Genomic DNA, 25,738 nt, shown 5'->3' on the forward strand with positions numbered 1-25,738 from the left:
AGTCCCCAAATCCTGTCGCCATCTCGCCATATGCTCGGTGTTTCCCGTCTTTGTTGACATGGTTGGTAGGTTCCCGGCTGTACGCCCCACATGGTCGCACCCCCCGACGTCCTGACCTCGGGGATAACAGCAGCAGATGACCAACCCCCTTTCAGAGATATCTGGGGTTAAAAGTATTCTACAGTAACAGCCAAGATACATGGTTCTTTTGTCCAACACGTCATTGTGTTTTCATCTAAACATGCCAGTTAACAATTATCGCTCACAATGAAGACTTTCACTCAGTCACTTGATGGAGTTTCTTTATTGTCATTACAAAGTAGATTTGATGTTAGCCCATTTAAATGGGTTAAACTATCTGTAAATTAAAACAAAACTTCAAACTGCTTTAACACGGTTCTCTATAAAACACGTCTCCAGACTACCTGTTGACTATCTGGACCGGTCTATTGGAAGGACATTGATCTCAGTCCTGATCTCCAGACCCTAAACCAATGCATTAGTAGTTGTAGGCTGGAAGGTGGAAGACAAGTTGAGCAGTATGGATGTCCTTGGTTCATTCTATGGAACCCTTGAACCCGTAAAGCCCATCCATAGTGAACCAGTCGACCTATGGCCTTATCTTAACAGCACAACTTAGACCTTCAAACCCGCTACTGCATTTGACTATACGGCTTTTACTGAACTATAAGAAAGAATTAAAGCCAACATAATTATATAGTATTAGAATAACAATATGGAAGAATTGATAAACACTCATTTGTATACTGTAGTAGTGGGGCCATTTTCTGACAGTGGCTAAATCAAAGGGGTAGAGATTTGGATGGGGCGAATAGGAAAAGAGTAGCCCAACTCATTTTGGAGGTGTGGGGGGGTGACCTTTACCCTTCCAACAGCAGTAGGAGGAGGGGGGCTCTGTCCTGTCTAAGAGGGCTCTGTCTGGGGCCCACATGCTGTGAGAGGCTGCACCAAAGACTCCAATTATCCAAAAACGCTCATTGTACCAACTTAACCCAATTAAGTACATATGGTTAAGCACATATCCTATCAGACTTAGTGTTAACGACCCAAACTGAAAAACCTATTAACTGTACCCGTGTGAAAAACACACAATAACTTAAAAGGTCATATCTGGGATTCTCGCTCTACAATATTGTGATGGTGACAGAAGAGTTCTGTCCAGCCGTTGCTAGGTAGACTTTGGGTTCATCTTTAATCCAGGAATATACCACATTATAAATACACCATTGTAAATACATCATTATAAACATGCCATTAACAAATCAATGTTTACACCGTGAAAACAAACAGAAACTCAAAAGGAAACCCTTTACTGTGTGGGGAGAATGTTATTTCTGTTTCTGATGACAGAGTGAGTCAGGTCCATAGACTTTCATACAGCACAAACACAAAGGGGAATTGAGTTCTGCCTGTAAACAGAACAGGGGAGAGGTGCTGTTCTAATCCTCATATTACAAGTGGTCATTGTGTAAAGCTTACTCAGTGTTCCCCACTGGAACACGGGGTTTTCCTTACAAACGAAGCAGCTACAACATGAGGAGCCAAAACTAAAACACTGCCAATGTGTTGACTTGTCTGTAGTGATAACACTATTGTTTAGCAGCTGCAAACAATCATGTGCATATTGAGTCCTTTATGACTGATGGTCAGAAACAACAGCCTGACACACTGAACAGAAATAACTGAGTAATATTGACTTTAATATTTATAGTGGTTTTATGTGTGAGTCATAAGGACATTTGAAAAAGAAACCTGTTCTGGATACATGAGTTACACTTTTGCTCAGCAAACTAGATTTGAGCACTCACTCATATGTCCATTCCAAATGCTCTCTTCTATAACATAACATAAAAACTAAACATTACATGAACAATTTTATTCCATTTTACGATCCTATTATTTTGTACATTCACATTACATACAAGTGAGAAACAAACATCCTGTGACATTTTATTTAAAAAATAGTAATACAAAAATAGTATAAATATTCCTTGTATTGTACATTTAAAAATCAAAGTCCTTCACAGTTTAGGGGTGTTGTAGTAGTAGTGCATTGCTGATCAGGTACCGTGTCTACCTGCAGCTGCTCCCGCCGTTGCCCCGGCAACCGTGCAGCTCCATCACCAGGCTCCGGATCTCCTCCCTCTTCCTCCATACCTGTTGCCGTGGAAACCAGCGCTCCAAACGCAGGGGGAGGTCAAAGTGCACCACTGGGTTCTGGAGAAAGTCAGTGAGCCAACCAGAGGTTTGGAATAAGGTGTGATGTCATACATGGGACAGGCAGTTATCATTTCAGATCAAGTGTTTTAGACAGTGTAGTGGAGACAGAAAAGTGCCCATAAAATGGATGGTTGATGTCAGCTTGTTGTTAAGCGTGGGAGGTTACAGGGGGAGGGCCGTACCTGCAGAAAGCTCTCCGCGTACTGCAGGAGGTAGAGGCCACAGTCACTGCTGTTGTCCTGTAGAGGGACTGTACAGTGGGAAGCCTTCATACTGTCTACAGTGAAGTCTCTGCGTGTTCCTCTACGCACCTCCCACTCTACATGTAGGTAACTGGAGAGGACAGACGGGAGAGATTGAAACTAGTGTACACACATATATGAACCACACACACACAAAACAATGCAAGCGCGACAGACACACACACACAGAGAGTACTCACTCCCGCAAGAGCTTATAGATGCTCTCATGGTAAGAGATCTTCAGGGAGTCCATGATGAGAATGCAGGGTCTACAGAGAGAAGACAACCCCGTGATATTACACACACTGTTATAGATGGAGGAAGTACAGCCAATTCATTCACAGTTAATGCACTCACTTCTTAATGATGGTCTCCCTCTGACAACCATCTTGAGTACACGCCTTCAAAATTGGGATAATGTCATTTAGAATGTTGCACACATGCTCAAAACATCTAATATTTTTGTCATTTTTGTTTTGTTTTACAAAATAGGGTGATATTTACTGGTGGGTTGTGGGTCCTCAATGTAGGTTTCCCACTGTCTCCCCCTGTTCCACCTGAAGGAAGTACGTACACACACACGCGCGCACACACACACACACACACCTTTTAAATCAGCAGCAAATGTTTAGTTCCTTTGATTTTGTTCTGTGGTGTTATGGCCAAATGTGCATGTTCTGTTTCTCAGTGCTTCTTGGCTGGGTATGGAGGACACGCTAGACCTGAACTACAGCCACCAGGCCAAACAAATCATTCCATCTGCAGTTAGGATTCAATTACACACATGCATGAACATGCACACATAACACACATCACATCCAGGTATGGCTAGAACACCCCCTAACCGTCAGTTTTTTTTTAGAGAGACCTCATTTTCAGAGGGCTTATGTTGTATACAACATAAACCCTAACATAGGGTTTTAAAGGGTAGTTAGGGACTGACATCGCAGCCTAAAAAGCCCCCTAGCTGCCTTCCAACAATATTGAGGAAAAATAAAAAGGATCTAACCCAACGTTAATTTGATCATTAAAGTTAAACAAAGCGTGTGAACGCAACCCGGGTTGATTAGAAACACTATTACATTACAGCCCTGGTGAGAGAAGTGAGATTCTGCCAAGGTAAATATCACAAACACACAATGCATCGGCGCTGTCCAACGCACCTGCTCCGTTCTGCAGTTTGGGGTTGCTGGCCTCTGGAGAAGGCCCAGTTGAAGCCTGGGGCTGGCATTTCCTCTTCCCCCCGTTGGCCTCCACTCCAGCTGGGCCGGACCACTCCTCATGCTGGGCCTGCTCCAGGCCAGGGAAACAGATCACCACAAGGTACCAGTGCGCTCTGGGGAATCAGACACAAGGGAATCAGACACAAGGGAATGTGCAATGTATCATGTATGTGCCTATATGAGCTAGGGGGAGTGATGAGCTCTACAGCAGAGTCTCACAACTCAATCGCTGGTTGAAAACTGTTTTCTGCCCCTCCCAAAAGATAGAATTTGTAGATAATTGGCCCTCTTTCTGGGACTCATCCACAAACAGGACCAAGCCTGACCTGCTGAGGAGTGACGGATTCCATCCTAGTTGGAGGGGTGCTCTCATCTTATCTACCAACATAGACAGGGCTCCAACTCCTCTAGCTCCGCAATGAAATAGGGTGCAGGCCAGGCAGCAGGCTGTTAGCCAGCCTGCCAGCATAGTGGAGTCTGCCACTAGCACAGTCAGTGTAGTCAGCTCAGCTATCACCATTGAGACCGTGTCTGTGCCTTGACCTAGGTTGGGCAAAACTAAACATGGCGGTGTTTGCCTTAGCAATCTCACTAGGATAAAGACCACCTCCATTCCTGTCATTATTGAAAGAGATCATGATACCTCACATCTCAAAATAGGGCTACTTAATGTTAGATCCCTTACTTCAAAGGCAATTATAGTCAATGAACTAATCGCTGATCATAATCTTGATGTGATTGGCCTGACTGAAACATGGCTTAAGCCTGATGAATTTACTGTGTTAAATGAGGCCTCACCTCCTGGCTACACTAGTGACCATATCCCCCGTGCATCCCGCAAAGGCGGAGGTGTTGCTAACATTTACGATAGCAAATTTCAATTTACAAAAAAAAAAATGACGTTTTCGTCTTTTGAGCTTCTAGTCATGAAATCTATGCAGCCTACTCAATCACTTTTTATAGCTACTGTTTACAGGCCACCTGGGCCATATACAGCGTTCCTCACAGAGTTCCCTGAATTCCTATCGGACCTTGTAGTCATAGCAGATAATATTCTAATCTTTGGTGACTTTAATATTCACATGAAAAAGTCCACAGACCCACTCCAAAAGGCTTTCGGAGCCATCATCGACTCAGTGGGTTTTGTCCAATATGTCTCTGGACCCACTCACTGTCACAGTCATACGCTGGACCTAGTTTTGTCCCATGGAATAAATGTTGTGGATCTTAATGTTTTTCCTCATAATCCTGGACTATCGGACCACCATTTTATTACGTTTGCAATTGCAACAAATAATCTGCTCAGACCCCAACCAAGGAACATCAAAAGTCGTGCTATAAATTCACAGACAACACAAACATTCCTTGATGTCCTTCCAGATTCCCTCTGTCTACCCAAGGACGCCAGAGGACAAAAATCAGTTAACCGCCTAACTGAGGCACTCAATTTAACCTTGCGCAATACCCTAGATGCAGTTGCACCCCTAAAAACTAAAAACATTTCTCATAAGAAACTAGCTCCCTGGTACACAGAAAATTCCCGAGCTCTGAAGCAAGCTTCCAGAAAATTGAACGGAAATGGCGCCACACCAAACTGGAAGTCTTCCGACTAGCTTGGAAAGACAGTACCGTGCAGTACCGAAGAGCCCTTACTGCTGCTCGATCATCCTATTTTTCCAACTTAATTGAGGAAAATAAGAACAATCCGAAATTCCTTTTTGATACTGTCGCAAAGCTAACTAAAAAGCAGCATTCCCAAAGAGAGGATGACTTTCACTTTAGCAGTGATAAATTCATGAACTTCTTTGAGGAAAAGATTATGATTATTCGAAAGCAAATTACGGATTCCTCTTTAAATCTGCGTATTCCTTCAAAGCTCAGTTGTCCTGAGTCTGCACAACTCTGCCAGGACCTAGGATCAAGAGAGACGCTCAAGTGTTTTAGTACTATATCTCTTGACACAATGATGAAAATAATCATGACCTCTAAACCTTCAAGCTGCATACTGGACCCTATTCCAACTAAACTACTGAAAGAGCTGCTTCCTGTGCTTGGCCCTCCTATGTTGAACATAATAAACGGCTCTCTATCCACCGGATGTGTACCAAACTCACGAAAAGTGGCAGTAATAAACCCTTTCTTGAAAAAGCCAAACCTTGACCCAGAAAATATAAAAAACTATCGGCCTATATTGAATCTTCCATTCCTCTCAACATTTTTAGAAAAGGCTGTTGTGCAGCAACTCACTGCCTTCCTGAAGACAAACAATGTATACGAAATGCTTCAGTCTGATTTTAGACCCCATCATAGCACTGAGACGGCACTTGTGAAGGTGGTAAATGACATTTTAATGGCATCGGACCGAGGCTCTGCATCTGTCCTCGTGCTCCTAGACCTTAGTGCTGCTTTTGATACCATCGAACACCACATTATTTTGGAGAGATTGGAAACCCAAATTGGTCTACACGGACAAGTTCTGGCCTGGTTTAGATCTTATCTGTCGGAAAGATATCAGTTTGTCTCTGTGAATGGTTTGTCCTCTGACAAATCAACTGTAAATTTCGGTGTTCCTCAAGTTTCCGTTTTAGGACCACTATTGTTCTCACTATATATTTTACCTCTTGGGGATGTTATTCGAAAACATAATGTTAACTTTCACTGCTATGCGGATGACACACAGCTGTACATTTCAATGAAACATGGTGAAGCCCCAAAATTGCCCTTGCTAGAAGCATGTGTTTCAGACATAAGGAAGAGGATGCCTGCAAACCTTCTACTTTTAAACTCGGACAAAACAGAGATGCTTGTTCTAGGTCCCAAGAAACAAAGAGATCTTCTGTTGAATCTGACAATTCATCTTAATGGTTGTACAGTCATCTCAAATAAAACTGTGAAGGACCTCGGCGTTACTCTGGACCCCGATCTCTCTTTTGAAGAACATATCAAGACCATTTCAAGGACAGCTTTTTTCCATCTACGTAACATTGCAAAAATCAGAAACTTTCTGTCCAAAAATGATACAGAAAAATTCATCCATGCTTTTGTCACTTCTAGGTTAGACTACTGCAATGCTCTACTTTCCGGCTACCCGGATAAAGCACTAAGTAAATTTCAGTTGGTGCTAAATACGGCTGCTAGAATACTGACTAGAACCAACAAATTTGATCATATTACTCCAGTGCTAGCCTCTCTACACTGGCTTCCTGTCAAAGCAAGGGCTGATTTCAAGGTTTTACTGCTAACCTACAAAGCATTACATGGGCTTGCTCCTACCTATCTCTCTGATTTGGTCCTGCCGTACATACCTACACATACGCTACGGTCACAAGACGCAGGCCTCCTAATTGTCCCTAGAATTTCTAAGCAAACAGCTGGAGGCAGGGCTTTCTCCAATAGAGCTTCATTTTTATGGAACGGTCTGCCTACCCATGTCAGAGACGTAAACTCGGTCTCAACCTTTAAGTCTTTACTGAAGAATCATCTCTTCAGTGGGTCATATGATTAAGTGTAGTCTGGCCCAGGAGTGGGAAGGTGAACGGAAAGGCTCTGGAGCAACGAACCGCCCTTGCTGTCTCTGCCTGGCCGGTTCCCCTTTCCACTGGGATTCTCTGCCTCTAACCCTATTACAGGGGCTGAGTCACTGGCTTACTGGGGCTCTCTCATGCCATCCCTGGAAGGGGTGCGTCACCCGAGTGGGTTGATTCACTGATGTGGTCATCCTGTCTGGGTTGGCGCCCCCCCCCCCTGGGTTGTGCCATGGCGGAGATCTTTGTGGGCTATACTCAGCCTTGTCTCAGGATGGTAAGTTAGTGGTTGAAGATATCCCTCTAGTGGTGTGGGAGCTGTGCTTTGACAAAGTGGGTGGGGTTATATCCTTCCTGTTTGGCCCTGTCCGGGGGTGTCCTCGGATGGGGCCACAGTGTCTCCTGACCCCTCCTGTCTCAGCCTCCAGTATTTATGCTGCAGTAGTTTATGTGTCGGGGGGTGTGTTTGTTATATCTGGAGTACTTCTCCTGTCCTATTCAGTGTCCTGTGTGAATCTAAGTGTGTGTTCTCTAATTCTCTCCTTCTCTCTTTCTTTCTCTCTCGGAGGACCTGAGCCCTAGGACCATGCCCCAGGACTACCTGACATGATGACTCCTTGCTGTCCCCAGTCCACCTGGCCGTGCTGCTGCTCCAGTTTCAACTGTTCTGCCTTATTATTATTCGACCATACTGGTCATTTATGAACATTTGAACATCTTGGCCATGTTCTGTTATAATCTCTACCCGGCACAGCCAGAAGAGGACTGGCCACCCCACATAGCCTGGTTCCTCTCTAGGTTTCTTCCTAGGTTCTGGCCTTTCTAGGGAGTTTTTCCTAGCCACGGTGCTTCTACACCTGCATTGCTTGCTGTTTGGAGTTTTAGGCTGGGTTTCTGTACAGCACTTTGAGATATCCGCTGATGTACGAAGGGCTATATAAATACATTTGATTTGATGAGAAATGTTCAATGTGTATGATAAGAGTAATGTATACATTATGTACAGTGTGTAATGTACAGTGTCTATTTTGTATACAGCAGTACTGTGTGTCTAAGACAATCTGGGACATTACAGTTCATCGTATCCTATCCTAGGAGAGAAAGCGTAATGGACTGGGGATACGGAGATCTGTATTACCGCATCTACATTCTCATCTACACATATAGATGGATTTGATCATGGAAATACAGAGCAACGGGCAGCATGTGTTGTTTCAATGTGTAAAGAGAGAAACCAGTCAGTCTAGTGGAGTAAATGGCATTCACAAGACACTATAGGGAACTGCTGTGGCCCTGTCCTAGCCTGGCTGTGTCCCCTGTCCTAGCCTGGCTGTGTCCCCTGTCCTAGCCTGGCTTTGTCCCCTGTCCTAGCCTGGCTGTGTTCCCTGTCCTAGCCTGGCTGTGTTCCCTGTCCTAGCCTGGCTGTGGCCCCTGTCCTAGCCTGGCTGTGGTCCCTGTCCTAGCCTGGCTGTGGCCCCTGTCCTAGCCTGGCTGTGTCCCCTGTCTTAGCCTGGCTGTGTCCCTGTCCTAGCCTGGCTGTGGACCCTGTCCTAGCCTGGCTGTGGACCCTGTCCTAGCCTGGCTGTGGCCCCTGTCCTAGCCTGGCTGTGGCCCCTGTCCTAGCCTGGCTAAGGCCCCTGTCCTAGCCTGGCTGTGTCCCCTGTCCCAGCCTGGCTGTGTCCCCTGTCCCAGCCTGGCTGTGTTCCCTGTCCTAGCCTGATTCTCTTGTATAGGAACATACTGAAACATACCGTGTCAGAATATAAATCTGTATCTGGAGCGTAGCCCATTTTCCAGCGACACGTCAGTCGGGAGGTATTGTCACTGATGCTTTTTTTTGAAAACCCATTAAGATATGTAAAATAGGTCTGCAGTTGTATATAATAATATATGCCATTTAGCAGACACTGATATCCAAAGTGACTTAGTGTCATGCCTGCAGACATTTTTCCTATGGGTGGAATTGAACCTACAGCACTTGGCATTGCAAGAGTCACGCTCCACGGACTGAGCCAGTGTTCTAAATCATTGTGCCGGGGACAGAAGACCGTGTTGACAAAGGTACAGTATGTAGACTAAAACCCTTCTACTGTGGTCCTAAAGTGAAGTGGGGAGTCGAGGGAACAGGGAACGCTGTGCAGCACTCCATCCAGACCGTCATCATTCCACAGACATATGAATGAAGGTAGGCACATCCGGCCCCGTCAGGCGTGACAGAGGCTGTTTCAACACCAGTGCAGCCTTGAGACTAGTACACACACCCACAGACAGACAGAGACTACAGCTCAGGCCACATCCATTCATCTCCACTATGCTGGAGCCCTGCCCTGCCTAGACACTGCCTCCGCTCCAGTTTAATGTCCCTGTTTTCATGTCTCCTTGTCAGAGCCATGACAGCTAGAGGAAGGATGAAGAAAAGAGCACTGTTTTCCCCAATCAATGGAGTGTGGTGTCATGTCGTGACATGTAGTGTACAACAGAGTAGTGTAGAGTAGAGCAGTGTAGTGTACAGTAGCATAGTATAGTGTAGTATATTCTGTAGAGTAGAAGTATTCTGTTCTGCTTTGCAAGGTCGACAGAAATTATGTCGTTATTGGTCCAAGTCTTGGCTCTACCCTCTGTGTGTGTGTGTGTGTGTGTGTGTGTGTGTGTGTGTGTGTGTGTGTGTGTGTGTGTGTGTGTGTGTGTGTGTGTGTGTGTGTGTGTGTGTGTGTGTGTGTGTGTGTGTGTGTGTGTGTGTGTGTGTGTGTGTGTGTGTGTGTGTGTGAGAGTGTGTGTGTGTGTGTGTGAGTGCATGCGTGTCTATGATTCCCACTCACTTGTGATTGACCGGCACAAACAGGTAGTCCTTGTTGAAGATGTCAACATGGCGGGTCCACGTCCTCACCCTCTGGTGTCTCCTGTCCCTGGCCCTGAGAGGAAGGGGAGGGGACACACTTCACAGCAACGCATACTACTCCTTCCATCACAATCCAGGAAGAATATCTCTTAACAAGAGTAAAATGCTCCTTAACTTCTGTCAATACCATCATTAACATCGTTAGCATGCGACTAAGCCACCAGCCTACGTAGAAGGCGTCGCCAGGAGCCTAAGGCCAAACATGAGCCCCCCGCAGGGCGCCATGTGACGCGCGGCCGAGCCGCCCACTAAGCCGTTAAAAGAAGCTGAGTGCTGAGCTCCTTACGGGATGGCAGCCTCCTCCTCCAGGGACGTGTCCCGGCGGGTCAGCTGCTTGTAGAAGAAGCTGCTGAAGACATGACATCTCTCTGCCAGGGGCCCCGGGGCCCGCTCCAGGAGAAGATACCTGAGGGGACAGGAAGATGCTGAGGTTTTGCTGGACTGTCACATGCTGTGTGGCTGAGCTACACTATGGGGACATGGCTGATTTCCATATATGTTAAATGAAGCTAATGTTAGGGTTTGGTTATGATAATGGTCAGTTTTAGGTTTTGGCTGGTCAGCCTGTCAAAGGGATGCTGGTCAGAAAAGTCCCCTTAGTCCTGCTTCATTGTACTTAGTTGTGGTTTGAACCAATCAGCATTCAGGATTAGATACACACGTTGTATAATCACAGGTTACACGTCTGCCAGGTGGCTAAGATGTTCACATGACAGGAGAAGAACATTGGTCCACAGGCAGATCACTAGAACTCACTTAAGGTAGAAGTCAATGATGACATCATTGAGGAACTGGCCACTGTCCAGACAGTCTAGGTCCTCTGTTGTCACGGTGATTCCTCCTTTAGAAGGGAGTGGTGGGTACTGGATCAACCTGATAATGAAGAGATCCTATAGTTAATGTGTAAACAACAACAACTAATACTAACAGGTAGTATATTATACATTGAAAACCATCCATAACAATAAACTGGTGAGCAGCAAGATATACTGCCCTCACCTGGTGGGCAGCAAGATATACTGCCCTCACCTGGTGGGCAGCGAGATATACTGCCCTCACCTGGTGGGCAGCGAGATTTACTGCCCTCACCTGGTGGGCAGCAAGATATACTGCCCTCACTTGGTGGGCAGCAAGATATACTGCCCTCACTTGGTGGGCAGCAATATATACTGCCCTCACCTGGTGGGCAGCAAGGTATACTGCCCTCAACTGGTGGGCAGCAAGGTATACTGCCCTCACCTGGTGGGCAGCAAGATATACTGCCCTCACCTGGTGGGCAGCAAGATATACTGCCCTCACCTGGTGGGCAGCAAGATATACTGCCCTCACCTGGTGGGCAGCAAGATATACTGCCCTCACTTGGTGGGCAGCAAGATATACTGCCCTCACCTGGTGGGCAGCAAGGTATACTGCCCTCACCTGGTGGGCAGCAAGGTATACTGCCCTCACCTGGTGGGCAGCAAGATATACTGCCCTCACCTGGTGGGCAGCAAGATATACTGCCCTCACTTGGTGGGCAGCAAGATATACTGCCCTCACCTGGTGGGCAGCAAGGTATACTGCCCTCACCTGGTGGGCAGCAGGCCCTTGAGTCTGGAGTAAGGCTCTCTGCTTCTGTGGTTCCCTCTGGTCCGACTGGGGCTCCCCTGATCAGAACAAGAACAGAACAGAAAAACATTACAGAATCACCAGCCAGAAGTCATCACCCCAGTCAAACACCTCAGACTCTACAGATTCATCTGACTGCATGGGGGATTGTCCTCCAATGTATTTTGGACAAGTGATCAAATTCAACGTTTTGGTGAGTAATGAGAATGAGGGGGATCGAGATGATAAAGTCAAGGTCTGCTTTGATGATGAACAGCAGAGAGGAAGAGGATGACGCCACTCACTGTGTGTGTGTTGGCCAGACATGCTGCAGACCTGCCAACCCTGTCCAACTTGTTAGAGTACCAGACGCCTTGGCAAATTGGAGATTCAACTCGTGCACATAGCACGCACAGAATTGGGGTTTCCTTTCACCCCCATGCACGCTGTGTGTGAGTCTGATCGCAATTATAGAATTGTACCAAATCAAGTCTATAAAAAGGTTGGTATACTTTCTTCACAGCATTGCATTTACACATATGGTAAAAGTCACTAACAAGATATAATTAGAAAGAAAAGGGCCTTTATTCTTGGAGTGTTTTTATTTTATTAAACAAATAATAACACGTTATTTGTTTAGGTACAACATGTACAGTCCTATCAACGATAAAACATTTGTATCTATAACGTTTTTCTTAGCACATGCGCCCAAGTTTAGTCGCTATAGTATAGGAACGCTTGTCACCTCTCAAACAGGGCCAATCACTAGGGCCAGCTCACAAGTAGTGGCTTTTTAGACACGGTTCCTAATCAACACTAAAAGCAAAATCATTTTGAAAATATTAAAACAAAAACAAATGATCGCATCGACACAGACCGCAAACTGGCTACACAAAGCTTAACTAGGCTACCGCAAAGAGAATCTGAACGTGGTTCTCTAGTCCACTTGCCCATTATATTTCTTTGCAGCGCATACATCATTTCAAATTTTCGATATTTATAAAATATTTAAAAAAACTTTTTTTTTTTACTTTCCCAAAGTAAACTGTCTATTTCTCAGGACCAGATGCTAGAATATGCATATAATTGACAGCCTAGGATAGAAAACACTTTAAAGTTCCAAAATATTGTCTGTGAGTATAACAGAACTGATATTGCAGGCGAAAGCCTAAGAAAAATCCAATCAGGAAGTGACTCATGTTTTGAAACCATTGTGTTCCTATGCACGCCTATTGGCCATTGAAAGGGATATGAACTAGATTCCCTTTTCTACGTATTCCCTACGGTGTCTACAGCATTGTGAAACACGCCTTTATGTTGAAGAATGAGCGTAAACGACTACATTGCGTAAGTGGCCAGCTGAGGGCTCTCAGAGTGATTCTTGCGTAAAAGACAGAGGTAGTCATTTTCCCTCTCGCTCCTACTGAAAAGCCAATTGTCCCAGTTGATATATTATGTAATAGATATTTGAAAAACACCTTGAGGATTGATTATAAAAAAACGTTTGCCATGTTTCTGTCAATATTATGGATATAATTTGATTTTTTTTTCGCCATTGTCGTGACCGCTATTTCCGGTGGATTTCTGAACATAACGTGACAAACAAACGGAGGAATTTTGGGTATAAAAATAATCTTTATGGAACAAAAGGAACATTGGCTGTCTAACTGGGAGTCTCGTCAGTGAAAACATCCGAAGATCATCAAAAGGTAAACAGTTAATTTGATTGCTTTTCTGATTTTCGTGACCAAGTTTCCTGCTGCTAGCTGGACATAATGCTATGCTAGGCTATCGATAAACTTACACAAACGCTTGTCTTGCTTTGGCTGTAAAGCATAATTTCAAAATCTGAGATGACAGGGTGATTAACAAAAGGCTAATCTGTGTTTCACTATATTTCACTTGTGATTTCATGAATATGAATATTTTCTAGTAATATTGTTTGACCGTTGCGCTACGCCAATTAGTGTAGTTGATGACAATTCTCCCGGATCCGGGATGGGTAGTTCCAAGAGGTCACAATCGCACAAATGCAACCAGTTATTTTTCGTATTTGCATTTAATGTCTTTCACTAGCAAATGCGAGTGAACTGCTGGCACTTTAGAGCCCACTGAATGTCCATCTTGTGTTCGCTAACGTTAGCTTGAACCTGCTGTTATGTTGAGCACCCAGAAATCAAAGTAGATTGAATAACACAGACATTATTATAACAGGTTTATCAATTTATACCTCTGAGGCTGAGCCTGCATCTTAAGGCAGAGGGATGGAGAGTTGGGGGGGCCAGGGGATGAAAGAGCACAGAGGTATATACACACTGTCAAGCATATAGACACACAGACAGACATATTCACACAGTTCTGAGCTCCTGAGTGACTATACTGACCTTTGCTGTCCCCAGGCCGGGGTCTGCCACCAGGCTCTGCCCCAGCAGGGTGAGGAGGTGGGCGTCCTGGGGACAGCTGTGTATCAGTGCCAGGCCGTCTGCCCAGGACAGGGGACTCTTCAGGTCGTAGGAGCGGCCCTGACGGAAGGCCTCTACATCCAGCATGGAGGCTAGCAGAGCAGCCTGCATATCACCCAGCTGTTCTCTTAGGACCAGGAGGAGGAATGGACAGGCCTGACCTATATATCCACAATAGGAGAGAACACACACATTAACACACGGACAGATGCACACACAGAGACACACACTGTTCCACACGTTGGCAGGTGATGACTTTTTCCTCTAGAAAGTGTGGTTGAGTCATGGCGGTGTGCTGCGTTGTAATACTCAGTAACTGGCCCACATTAAGGACAACGTACCACTTCGACACTTCCTTGTCTTTCTTTAAGTTTTGGAGGCAGAATCTTGAGAAGTTTGATTGAACCTTTAACTTAATTAATCCACCTCTGGATCGGATGGAACACCAGTCCCAATTAATCCACCTCTGGATCGGATGGAACACCAGTCCCAATTAATCCACCTCTGGATCGGATGGAACACCAGTCCAAATTAATCCACCTCTGGATCGGATGGAACACCAGTCCAAATTAATCCACCTCTGGATCGGATGGAACACCAGTCCCAATTAATCCACCTCTGGATCGGATGGAACACCAGTCCCAATTTATCCACCTCTGGATCGGACGGAACACCAGTCCCAATTTATCCACCTCTGGATCGGACGGAACACCAGTCCCAATTTATCCACCTCTGGATCGGACGGAACACCAGTCCCAATTTATCCACCTCTGGATCGGACGGAACACCAGTCCCAATTAATCCACCTCTGGATCGGACGGAACACCAGTCCCAATTAATCCACCTCTGGATCGGACGGAACACCAGTCCCAATTTATCCACCTCTGGATCGGACGGAACACCAGTCCCAATTTATCCACCTCTGGATCGGACGGAACACCAGTCCCAATTTATCCCGCCTCATGCATCAAATTCTCTGCATCTGGTGAAAATATGTTGACCCACTATTCATATTACTATAGATGTATTTATCCTCCATTTAACCAGGGAAGTCACATTGAGATTGACATCTCTTTTTCAAGGCTGCTTTTTTAAAGCTAACATGGAATCTCAAGTCTCAACTAACATTGTAATGAATTTCCCTGTCTTCGTTCTCCCAGTTGATAGAGTAGTCTTACCAGGCAGTGTAACGGGGTGGAGGGCTGAGAGCTCTGTCTGTACCAGGTTGGCCTGAGCCTCAGACACCCAGAGGAAGAGCAGGGAGGGGGCCGCTCGGCCGGGACAACCCTGGAAGAGACTCCCGTCTTGGGCTAGTCCCCCGTCCCACACCGCGTAGCCTCTGAGCTGGGATGCCACCAGGCTCACCGACACCCCCCCCTCCTCCTCGGATGACACCCTGGAATCTGTTGGAGAAGGGGGGGGTAATAATTCTGTTTTGATCATACTGGATATCTGATGACAGGGAAGTCTTTGTTAGATTATTTCTATCATTTATTTAAAGTTCTTCTACAGTATTTTGGAGAAGGCAGAAAGACTGTCTAATACACTGACTATCAGGGGTTAAGAATCCAAGACCCTGGAGTTACTAGCACCATGCTCTCACTAACTCACCACCTTCTGCTCAACATAAGCGTCTTAGGACACTAGTAAGATCCACAGATGCACCCGGAGTCAAGTGGGGTGAAAAGGTCGTGCAGACCAGTATGGCCTACCGTCGCCAAACGTAAATAGAACCCTAAGCTGAGCTTCTTAACCCAAACCCAGTCCAGAGAAAAACAGGTACGTGTGTAGAGGTGTGTGTGTGTTCAGGTGCAAGTGTGTGTATGGGGGCACGTGTGTGTATGACCCTCACAGGGTCACAGACATTTGACCAGGGTCGTTACATGCTCACCTACAGTAAACAACAGGGTAAGCGATGGGACAATAACAAGAGTAACCGTAATGAGATTTATATAAAGGATTAAAGACGGGTTATCTAAGGGAACGTCAGGCTGGAATTAAATCATTACACATAATTCATATTACAAACTGGGTGGGTCGAGCCCTGAATGCTGATTGGCTGACAGCCATGGTATATTTCACCATTTTCCCCACGAGGATAACAAAACATGTATTTTTACAGCTCTAATTACATTGGAACCAGTATATAATAGCAATAAGGCACCTCAGGGGGTTGTGGTATATGGCCAATATACCACGGCTAAGGGCTGTATACAGGCACTCCGCTTTGCGTCGTGTTTAAGAACAGCACTTAGCCGGGGTATACAGTTGTTTTTGCCATATACCACACCCCCTCGGGCCTTATTGCTTAAGTATAGAATAGGCAGATCTGATCCTTCTACATGTATATAATACCTGTAAATCGTTAACTACAGTTTTTTTGCATCGCACTGGTCAACTACCTTTCCTTGCTGGACAATGGATTTCAGCACTACACTTTCAGAACAGAAGTGTGTTTTCCAGTCTGACTTCACTAGCCTGGTTCCAGATCTGATTGTGCTCTCGCCAACTCATTTGCTTATTATTGTCAAGCCAAACATGTTTAGCATGACAATGAGGGCCAAGGAGTTGACACGATGGCACAAACAGACTGCCACTCATCTGCCCACTGCCCTCCTCATCCAAATACCTTGACCTAAGTCTCATGAGGCCGCAGCAGGAAGAGTAAGAGGGTGGCTCAGGGAGGCTATGGAGCCCATATGATCCCCCTGGGGAAGGGAAGGACCTTGCATGTGTTGCAGTAAAGACTAAAACACACAGTGACTTCACCCTCTGAGGCTTTTTGAGAGCTTTTTATCATCTTTCCCCATCTGATCATTAGACTAGGTCATACTCCACCACACATACACACAGCTGCAATGTCAAGCTGTCAGTGATTACCTTTCAGCGGTAGAGTGATGCCATCATCTGTTACCTACAAAAAGAGGAGGGAGATGAAATATATTAGCAGGAGGAAAATGCTGACATGTTGTCATTACGGTATGTAATAAAAGGGAGGATGAATAAAATAGCTGATTAGAGAAGAGGTAAAGGAGGAGAAGGTGGAGGGATATTATAAAGCATCCTGTTGGGTTTATATACTAAGGAGGGTAGACTGACCCCTGACCCTGATGCTCAGTCTTGACCAACCTTTAGAACCTTATTCCCCTAGACCCGTATTCCCCTAGCCCAGACCAGATGCACTTGTGTAGATCTGAAAGGATTGAATAGGTAGTCAGCATTTAGCATGGTTGCTATGGAAACAATACCAATCATAACAGAATAATACATATTCTGTTTAATAGGGTCGTCAACAAAAAAAGACCTCGTTCAACAACAGAAGGAACGTTTCCAGACATGACAAAAGCAGCTAAATAAATAAATAAATTAGGCAATGGGGACTTCCCTGTTGTTTTGCTGACCTCACAGTGGAAAACAACAACAGTTTGACACAGTAATCTATTGACCACAAGGCAACTGCAGTAATCTATTGACCACAAGGCAACTGCAGTAATCTATTGTCCACAAGGCAACTGCAGTAATCTATTGACCACAAGGCAACTGCAGTAATCTATTGTCCACAAGGCAACTGCAGTAATCTATTGACCACAAGGCAACTGCAGTAATCTATTGACCACAAGGCAACTGCAGTAATCTATTGTCCACAAGGCAACTGCAGTAATCTATTGACCACAAGGCAACTGCAGTAATCTATTGACCACAAGGCAACTGCAGTAATCTATTGACCACAAGGCAACTGCAGTAATCTATTGACCACAAGGCAACTGCAGTAATCTATTGTCCACAAGACAACTTCTCCGGACTCACTGACCACGGTTTAATTCACCCCGGGACTCTGTCATTAGCACCACACTATTTCTTAATTGCTTGTTAAAGGATTTTTATGGCCCTTGAGTAGACTTGATGGGAGTTTGGAGAACACCTGCTGAGTTATAGTCTTGAGTTGCTTATCATGTTATTGTTCCAGTAAGAGACTGGCATGTGGGTTTTTGAGTCTGCCAGTGAAGGTTGTGTTCCAAGTGTTCAAAGTAGCGACACATATTTGATCTTCTATTTTATTACAGCTCTCTCCATCCGTCCCATCAGTGTAATATGTAAGCCCTATTTTGTGAGGACTGGCCCATTAAGACGTTGGACAACACATGTCCCTTATTAAAATATAAACCAGGAACAAAAACTAGTGATGGGCCAATCACATTAAGGGGGAAGCTATCTGGAAGAGAGCATGGAAAGAAAGAGAGAGAGAAAGAAAGAGAGAAAGAAAGAAAGCTGGGCAAATATCGATGTGAAATCAGGACAGTGAGGAAAGAACCTGGTTGTTTCTGTCTTACATTCATAAAGGCTTCAACTGAGACACAAATTTGGAACGCACAGGTATTATGCTCAGCTAATTTTGAATGTGGAGCACAAGCACGCGCCTATGTGTACACAAAGATAGAGTGACCTACACACACACACCACTAGCCAAGGGGTCTTACCACCAGGTTTCCATTGGCCTGCGCTCGGACCACCCCAGCGTGCAGTGTAGAGAAGGACAGTTCCATGATAGGAGGCAGCGGCTGTGTGCTGCCAGGTTGGTGCTCCGATACGCTCTGTGACCCTGTGACCTTCTCTCCAACCACAGCCTGCCAATCACAACACAGAGGCACCGGCACACATGGAAATAATTCACAATATTGCATAAAACACCTCATATTTACCTCAACTGCTTAAATAGATTTCTTCCCAGGCATGAAACCAAGGCGTTCCTAGAAGCAAATGCTTTAAATCGACAAAGATTTCCTATAATGTTTCAATTGGTGATGTCTTGTCTTTTAGGTGCAACAAATTACAGTGGATGGAGTTTAAGGTGGAGGCCTTGCAGCTTGGTCCCTCCAGCTACAGTAAAAGAAGAGACACTGCACTGAGCAACATAGAAATCCTAGAACAGAGATGGGAAGCTCTATTCAAGATGCTCAACATAGGGGTTACATCTGTTCCTCTACAGCGTCCCGAAACACAATAACAAACATGTTGGATCTTAACCAGAGTTACATGCTTCTTCTAAAACATCCACTGGGGAGGCTTTCTACTACTAATTATCTCACAGCACCAGACTGGTTTCTTTTATTACTTACACATTCCCAATCCCCACTGTCTGCTAGCTAGCTAAACCTCTACATGTGTTACAGGCAGTTAGCTGACAAGAGCTGGCAAACCTCACCTCAGTCGTGATACAGGCTACAATGTTGTCTTCTCCAAGTCTGACCTCTCAATCCAAGTCTGAAATAGCTGGCTTCTCTGAGCACTGTCCTCTTTGAGTACTGCATATAAACATGTCCGTCTTGATTTGTTTTCTTGATTTGATGCTCTCTGACTGTCAAAGGCTCTAATATTTTTCAAACCAGACAATATGTTATTTGTCCAAGCAACCATGGAATTAGAACCATATCATTAGAATTCTACTCACTTAAAGGGAATAGGCCTCCGACATGTGATGACGTACCATGATCATTAGAGACACATGCCGCCCCCCTACCTGTTTGGGTACATGTTCCTCTGGGGTGGGTTGGCCTTGCCTGGGGCTCTGTTGTGGGGTCTTCAGCTTGGGGCACTCTTCTTCATCATCCATGTCCTCCTCATCCTCACTGGAAAGCACAACTGACACACAGAGACACTCGACTTAGTATGGTGATTATACACTGTCGTTAAACAAACAAGGGGAAGTGATAATATTACAGGCCAGTGGTCTGTTGCAGCAGCTGGGTGTAAAAACATTGGGCTTAAATGATAAGTGGAAGATAGTTACAGAATATACTAGCCTTCCTCTCAAAATGAGGGAAGAGAGAGAGGAGAGAGAGACAGAGAGAGACACCAGTCTGTAGGTGAGGGGATTGTACTGTATATAGTAAGGAGCCTACACACACTGAGGCCGGTCCATACCAAGGCTGGGGTTGGTGGGCCCAGGGTAATAGGCTTGCCGGGGAGTCATCTGGAGTGTGACGCTCAGCGCTGAGCTAGCCAGAACTGGAGCACCTTGTCCTGCTGTACCACCCATAACTGTTGTATATCTATGGTGCCACCTACTGGGACTGGCACCTTGAGGTGACACTGACACCGTTAGTTAGTGTGTCAATGGGGTGGCTTCACAAAGGAGCTGCTGGCACACCGACTGTCACTGAAGTTGAGAGCAGAAGCTCCTTCCGTGCTCTACCACCGACTGAGACTGTCACTTTCAAGTCAGTGTGTTAATGAGTGTGTCAGTTGCTGGCACACTAACAGTCAGCGAAGGACTTAAGAGGATTGGAGTGGTATATATTTGTACTCAAGATGACTACTTTGATGAATGATTAGCTAACACACTGTAGGGAGGATGAGCATTGCAGTCTTTGTAATTTTATTTGTAAATCACTGTATGTCTAATAAATCACTGTCTGTTTATTTAATGAAAATAACTCCAACATATATTTTTTTATCATTTACACTGAGTATACCAAACATCAGGAACTGAGTGCATTTCCCTGAGCCTCCTTTTGCCCTTGAAACACTCTCTGATCATGTGGGCGTTAGGAAACAAATGTGAAGATATTTACATAGACATCCCTGATTGGCTGAGAGGACGGTCTAGAGCTCATCCCCTTTCCCAGATGAACAGTCATTGGTCTATTATAATCAGATCACGTTGTGATGTCATGTGATGGCCAAAAGTTCCATCCCACCTGAACAAGCTGAAATTCAAAGCATTGTTTTCTAACATCTCTTACACAAAAAGGGCATCATCATAATTTCAGTGATAGTGTGAAAATAGCATCATTTAAAAAAAAGAATAATCACGTTTTTAACTGCACCTCCTCTTTTAATATATCACATTGATTATGATGAAGTACGCAATATTAGCCTACATCCTGTTGTTCACCAATACCTTTGACATAAATACAGATTAGCATACATTGTACAGGTCCTGACATAGGATCACGGACCTAGCTGGAGATGGCTGTTAGCTGCTCACACAAAGTCAATGGGTTCATTTAAAGGGGGACTAGAAGCTCCTGGTAGCAGCGGAAGGACCCAGAGTTAGGGGGGGAAGTGGAGGGGGCAAGGGGATTGGGTCAGTGTGGGTCAAGTGCCTGTAGACAGACACAGGACTAATGGGCTTTATAGAGAGCTTTGGCTATAATCTGGGTGACTACTTGCCCCCCCACCCTCCCCATAACCCTGGTGTTGCAGTGCCATGCTCTACCACCTGATCCACACGGGACCTACATATTCCTCTTCCTCCCCTCCTGTCTCATCCCTCTTCTCTCCTCCTCCTCCCACTTCCTGCTGTTTCCCTATCCCTGCCCCCTCTCCCTGCCTGCCTGCGCTCTCTCTCTCTCTCTCTCTCTCTCTCTCTCTCTCTCTCTCTCTCTCTCTCTCTCTCTCTCTCTCTCTCTCTCTCTCTCTCTCTCTCTCTCTCTCTCTCTCTCTCTCTCTCTCTCTCTCTCTCTCTCTCTCTCTCTCTCTCTCTCTCTCTCTCTCTCTCTCTCTCTCTCTCTCTCTCTCTCTCTCTCTCTGCCTCCTGCCTGCCTGCCTGCCTGCCTGCCTGCCTGCCTGCCTGCCTGCCTGCCTGCCTGCCTGCCTGCCTGCCTGCCTGCCTGCCTGCCTGCCTGCCTGCCTGCCTGCCTGCCTCCTCTGTCTGTCTCTCTCCCTGCCTCTCTCTCTCTCTCTCTCTCTCTCTCTCTGCTTGCCTCCTCTCTCTCTCTCTCTCTCTCTCTCTCTCTCTCTCCCTGCCTCCCCTCTCTCTCTCTCTCTCTCTCTCTCTCTCTCTGCCTGCTTGCCTCCCCCTCTCTCTCTCTCTCTCTCTCTCTCTCTCTCTCTCTCTCTCTCTCTCTCCCTGCCTGCCTCCTCTCTCTCTCTCCCTGCCTGCCTCCTCTCTCTCTCTCCCTGCCTGCCTCCTCTCTCTCTCTCCCTGCCTGCCTCCTCTCTCTCTCTCCCTGCCTGCCTCCTCTCTCTCTCTCTCTCCCTGCCTGCCTGCCTCCTCTCTCTCTCTCTCTCTCTCTCTCTCTCTCTCTCTCTCTCTCTCTCTCCCCTGCCTGCCTCCTCTCTCTCTCTCTCCCCCTGCCTGCCTCCTCTCTCTCTCTCTCTCTCTCTCTCTCTCTCTCTCTCTCCCTGCCTGCCTCCTCTCTCCTCCACCATGCATGGTACATTAACACAGAGGGACAAAAGGGACTGAGAATAACCAAGCCTGCTATGGTCTTTTCCTTGTCAGCACTTTGAGTGCACGTGAAGACACACACACACATCTTCAAACACACACACACACATTTTCAAACACACACACACCTCAAAAAAAGTGAGCCACCCCTCTGCGGTGGAGCCAGGCATTAATCTCTCAGCACCGCTGACAGCTGATGGTTTCCCAGGCCCGCCTCTGGCTACACATCTCTGACCACAAAGAGCTTGTAAAGCTTTAACTAGGACCCATTAGGAGAAGAGAGAACAAATGCAGACCAGATGAGGATCTTCATCGGATGTTGTGTCCTCATCATTCCCCTGGTGATGCCCCAGCCCCATGTTGACAAAAATATATCTTAATGGCAAATATTGTCTATACCGAAAATTACAAACCCAAGCTGGAGTTTCCTCTCTTCCAACCGCTTCTTGGCTCCCCAGCTCCTCATGTCGTCATCATTATGAAGGCTCCTGTACTCGTTACTACCTAATTACTGTGGATTTGAAGGGCCAAGACTCCACTAGAGAGAGGAAGCCCATGGGTCTCTGCTAGAACAGGTCCTCGCTAAGGACGCAGCTCACCACAGATCCAATCAGTGGCTATGGGTGTGGCTTAGCTGCATAGAAGTTAAGGTTAGTGTTGGTTATAGGGGTGGAGCTTAGGTCCTTCTAGAGGATCCATTCTAACGCCACGGTGGTTGTGCACCATGCCAACAGAGGGAGTTTCCCTGTAAATTGCTTACAGTGTCAGAATGTGCTCTGGGTCGTTCGTAAATTCAGATTGTTTCGCTCTCGGGAGCGTTCAGAGTGTACACTGGACGCTCTGGCTGAGGAGAAAGGTTGATCCGAGCGTTCTGTAGCTGGCTAGCTACTTCCAGAGATAAATGAGAGAACACCTCACTCTGACCATTTTACTCGCCCTAGCAGAGCTGGTTAGGCTGTTTTCATGTTATCTAGAGCGTTGGTGACTAACTGTGATTCTGGCAACAATTTAGTTATGTTTTTTTGCCAACGTTTAATGACACCTGTAATATTCAACAGGTGTTGCGCATTTGTAAATTCATCTGTTTTTAATCTGCTCTAGCCAGAGTGACTTTACCAACGCACCCTTAGTCTCCCTCACCTCCAGTCTGGTTTGCTTAGCCACAAAGTCAGATTCCACAGCCACATTCTGCCTTGCAAATGACCTCATTACTTTCTTGAAGAGACACCACACACTTTGATAAAATATATTGCTTCTTCTATGCAAATGTTGATCAGTACAATAAAATAATATGTTCTAACGTTGCCAATAAAATAAGTCCTACATGGAAAGGATTGCTTATCATCTGTAGCCCCATAATATCAGCTACAACAAGCTCAATGCACACAATCCTGTTGAATATTATGCATTGACCTGTATTGTGAATAGACCTATAGGCTACATCTGGATTCACCCGGTTTATCCATGCAGATTTACCATTCAAATAAATGACCATTATGTTGTTTTGTACTTACTTTTTACTCATCTAAGTCCAACTGATTGCATAACAGTAGCTGAGTTTATCTGTCTGGATCAAGTGCCATTCTGGGAATTTGTCTAATACGCCTTCTTTCTGTTGTTGTTGTGGTATTGTTTTAGTATCGAGTAACGTGATACTAGCCAGTCTGTTATGTAATGGCCCTGAACCCCACTAAGACATACAGCTGAAACCACTTCCTCGCCTGTTCATCCATTGGGGCCGGATGATATTCTATACTGACTCCACTGGGTGAGGAGGGCATTTTGCTTCGTTTATAATGTTGGTTCAGCGTAACAACACTCATATTACAGAGTAGTATGTGACATCATACCGCCAGTCTATGCGTGATATGGTATGTTCTGATCAATATGCTATGAAGGGTTCAACAGTGGGTCAACTTACTAGGTTCTGTGGAAGTGGACTTGGGCCGCCTCAGCCTGAGATGGAGGGAGAGACACTTGGTTGGAGGCTTGGTTGGAGGCCTCCTCTCTCTGTCTGTGAGGTTAGCCCGGAGGGGAGGCCTCCTCTCTCTGTCTGTGAGGTTAGCCCGGTCTCTGTCTGTGAGGTTAGCCCAGAGGGGAGGCCTGCTAAAGGTAAACCGCTTCTCCTGTGTGGCCTGGGTCACTGAAGCCACAGCGGACCCTGTGGATGCACCTCTGGCCCCTGACATCAAGGGGCGGTCGGGAGAGTCGTCACTATCTGGGCTCTGGCTTCGGTGGCCTGCTGGGACAGGGACACTTCCCCTGGGGCCCGTCCCTGATGAACTTCCCTTCCCCTCCTTCTGAAAGCACACCAGGAAGGACTATTAGTCACAGGGGTTATCCTAAACGAAAACATATGAGCCTGCAGATGCACCTACACTAACCAGTTAGTTCTCATATAGTTCGCTAGAGTTTGTTTTCAACGGCCACACTTTACAAGACTCTATACTATTCTATAGACCAAGCTACCCTGGGGTGTTATCCTGTTGCAAGATATGGAGCTACCAGCTCAGCTGAATCAGGACTATCTGTATAGGGTGGAAGTTAAGCAACTTGGCTGTTCACTGTTGTCATTTCACTGTGAGGAATAGACCTAGCAACACTGAGTTAGCCAACACTAACAATGCTTGAAAAAGCTAGCCAACGCTCAACCTAGCTAGCTAACAAGTATGGTTACGACCAATAACTATGTACCAGACTAGTAAGTATAAGCAATTGTTTTCCACTAGACATATATTTATGTGAGTCCTGAGGCCAGTATGTATGTGTCCCAAATGGCATCCTATTAACTATAGTGCACTATCTAGGGAAGAGGGTCCCACTTGAGACACAGCTATAGTCCTACCTCTGTGTTTTGTGCAGGAGATCCATTCATCCCAGAGTCACGTCTCCTCCATGTTGAGTCTCCCGGGGAGACAGAGAGCCTGTGGTCCGTCTTTGAGGAACTGTCCACCTCTCTTTCTGGAGATGGTTCTGATGCAGAATCCTGCTCCGACTCCACTGGGCTGCATCTCACAGACATTTGGGAATCTCCTGAGGAAGATGTAAAACAGAAAAGGAATAATAAAATATATGCTGTTTAGCAGACACTTTTATCCAAAGTGACTTTGATAAACGTTTTCGTATGGGTGGCCTCAGCGGGAACTGAAACAACGAAACACAACAGTTCCATTTTGACCCTTGTTGAAGAGACAGTAGCCTGGTTGCCTACATGTATCACATGACAGCGATAGCCACAGGAGTTGGCTAAAGCACACAGCTAAATGTTGCGTCTCCTGAACGAGAAAGAGTTAAAAGAAAAGCAGTCTGAAGGCAAGAGATTGTTTACTGCAGGCATTTTTAACAAGGCCATAAAGTTAAGCATTTGTTTATCCAAACAGGAAAATG

The 25,738-nt window shown here is 45.8% G+C and overlaps 1 protein-coding gene across 3 annotated transcripts in view; it reads right to left on the reverse strand.

Annotated features, from left to right (window-relative positions):
* Positions 1–288: 288 nt before the first annotated feature.
* LOC124010860 (sentrin-specific protease 7-like) overlaps positions 289–25,738 on the reverse strand; it is a 30,892-nt gene continuing 5,442 nt past the window's right edge. For 2 of the 3 annotated variants that reach the window (XM_046323592.1, XM_046323591.1), the window contains exons 6-22: positions 25,197–25,384; positions 24,273–24,651; positions 19,697–19,818; positions 18,657–18,803; positions 17,059–17,092; positions 15,357–15,581; positions 14,101–14,339; positions 11,699–11,775; positions 10,886–11,002; positions 10,416–10,535; positions 10,050–10,142; positions 3,647–3,819; positions 2,988–3,040; positions 2,841–2,884; positions 2,684–2,752; positions 2,424–2,574; positions 289–2,238 (exon numbers count right to left, since the gene is read on the reverse strand). In XM_046323592.1, coding sequence (XP_046179548.1) covers positions 2,095–2,238; positions 2,424–2,574; positions 2,684–2,752; positions 2,841–2,884; positions 2,988–3,040; positions 3,647–3,819; positions 10,050–10,142; positions 10,416–10,535; positions 10,886–11,002; positions 11,699–11,775; positions 14,101–14,339; positions 15,357–15,581; positions 17,059–17,092; positions 18,657–18,803; positions 19,697–19,818; positions 24,273–24,651; positions 25,197–25,384 — 2,375 coding nt within the window. In that variant the 3' untranslated portion in view covers positions 289–2,094. The remainder of the gene's footprint in view (positions 2,239–2,423; positions 2,575–2,683; positions 2,753–2,840; positions 2,885–2,987; positions 3,041–3,646; positions 3,820–10,049; positions 10,143–10,415; positions 10,536–10,885; positions 11,003–11,698; positions 11,776–14,100; positions 14,340–15,356; positions 15,582–17,058; positions 17,093–18,656; positions 18,804–19,696; positions 19,819–24,272; positions 24,652–25,196; positions 25,385–25,738) is intronic. The other variant, XM_046323594.1, reaches the window with a different exon arrangement.

This window comes from Oncorhynchus gorbuscha, linkage group LG23 (genome assembly GCF_021184085.1).
Source record: "Oncorhynchus gorbuscha isolate QuinsamMale2020 ecotype Even-year linkage group LG23, OgorEven_v1.0, whole genome shotgun sequence".
Lineage (NCBI taxonomy): Eukaryota > Metazoa > Chordata > Actinopteri > Salmoniformes > Salmonidae > Oncorhynchus > Oncorhynchus gorbuscha.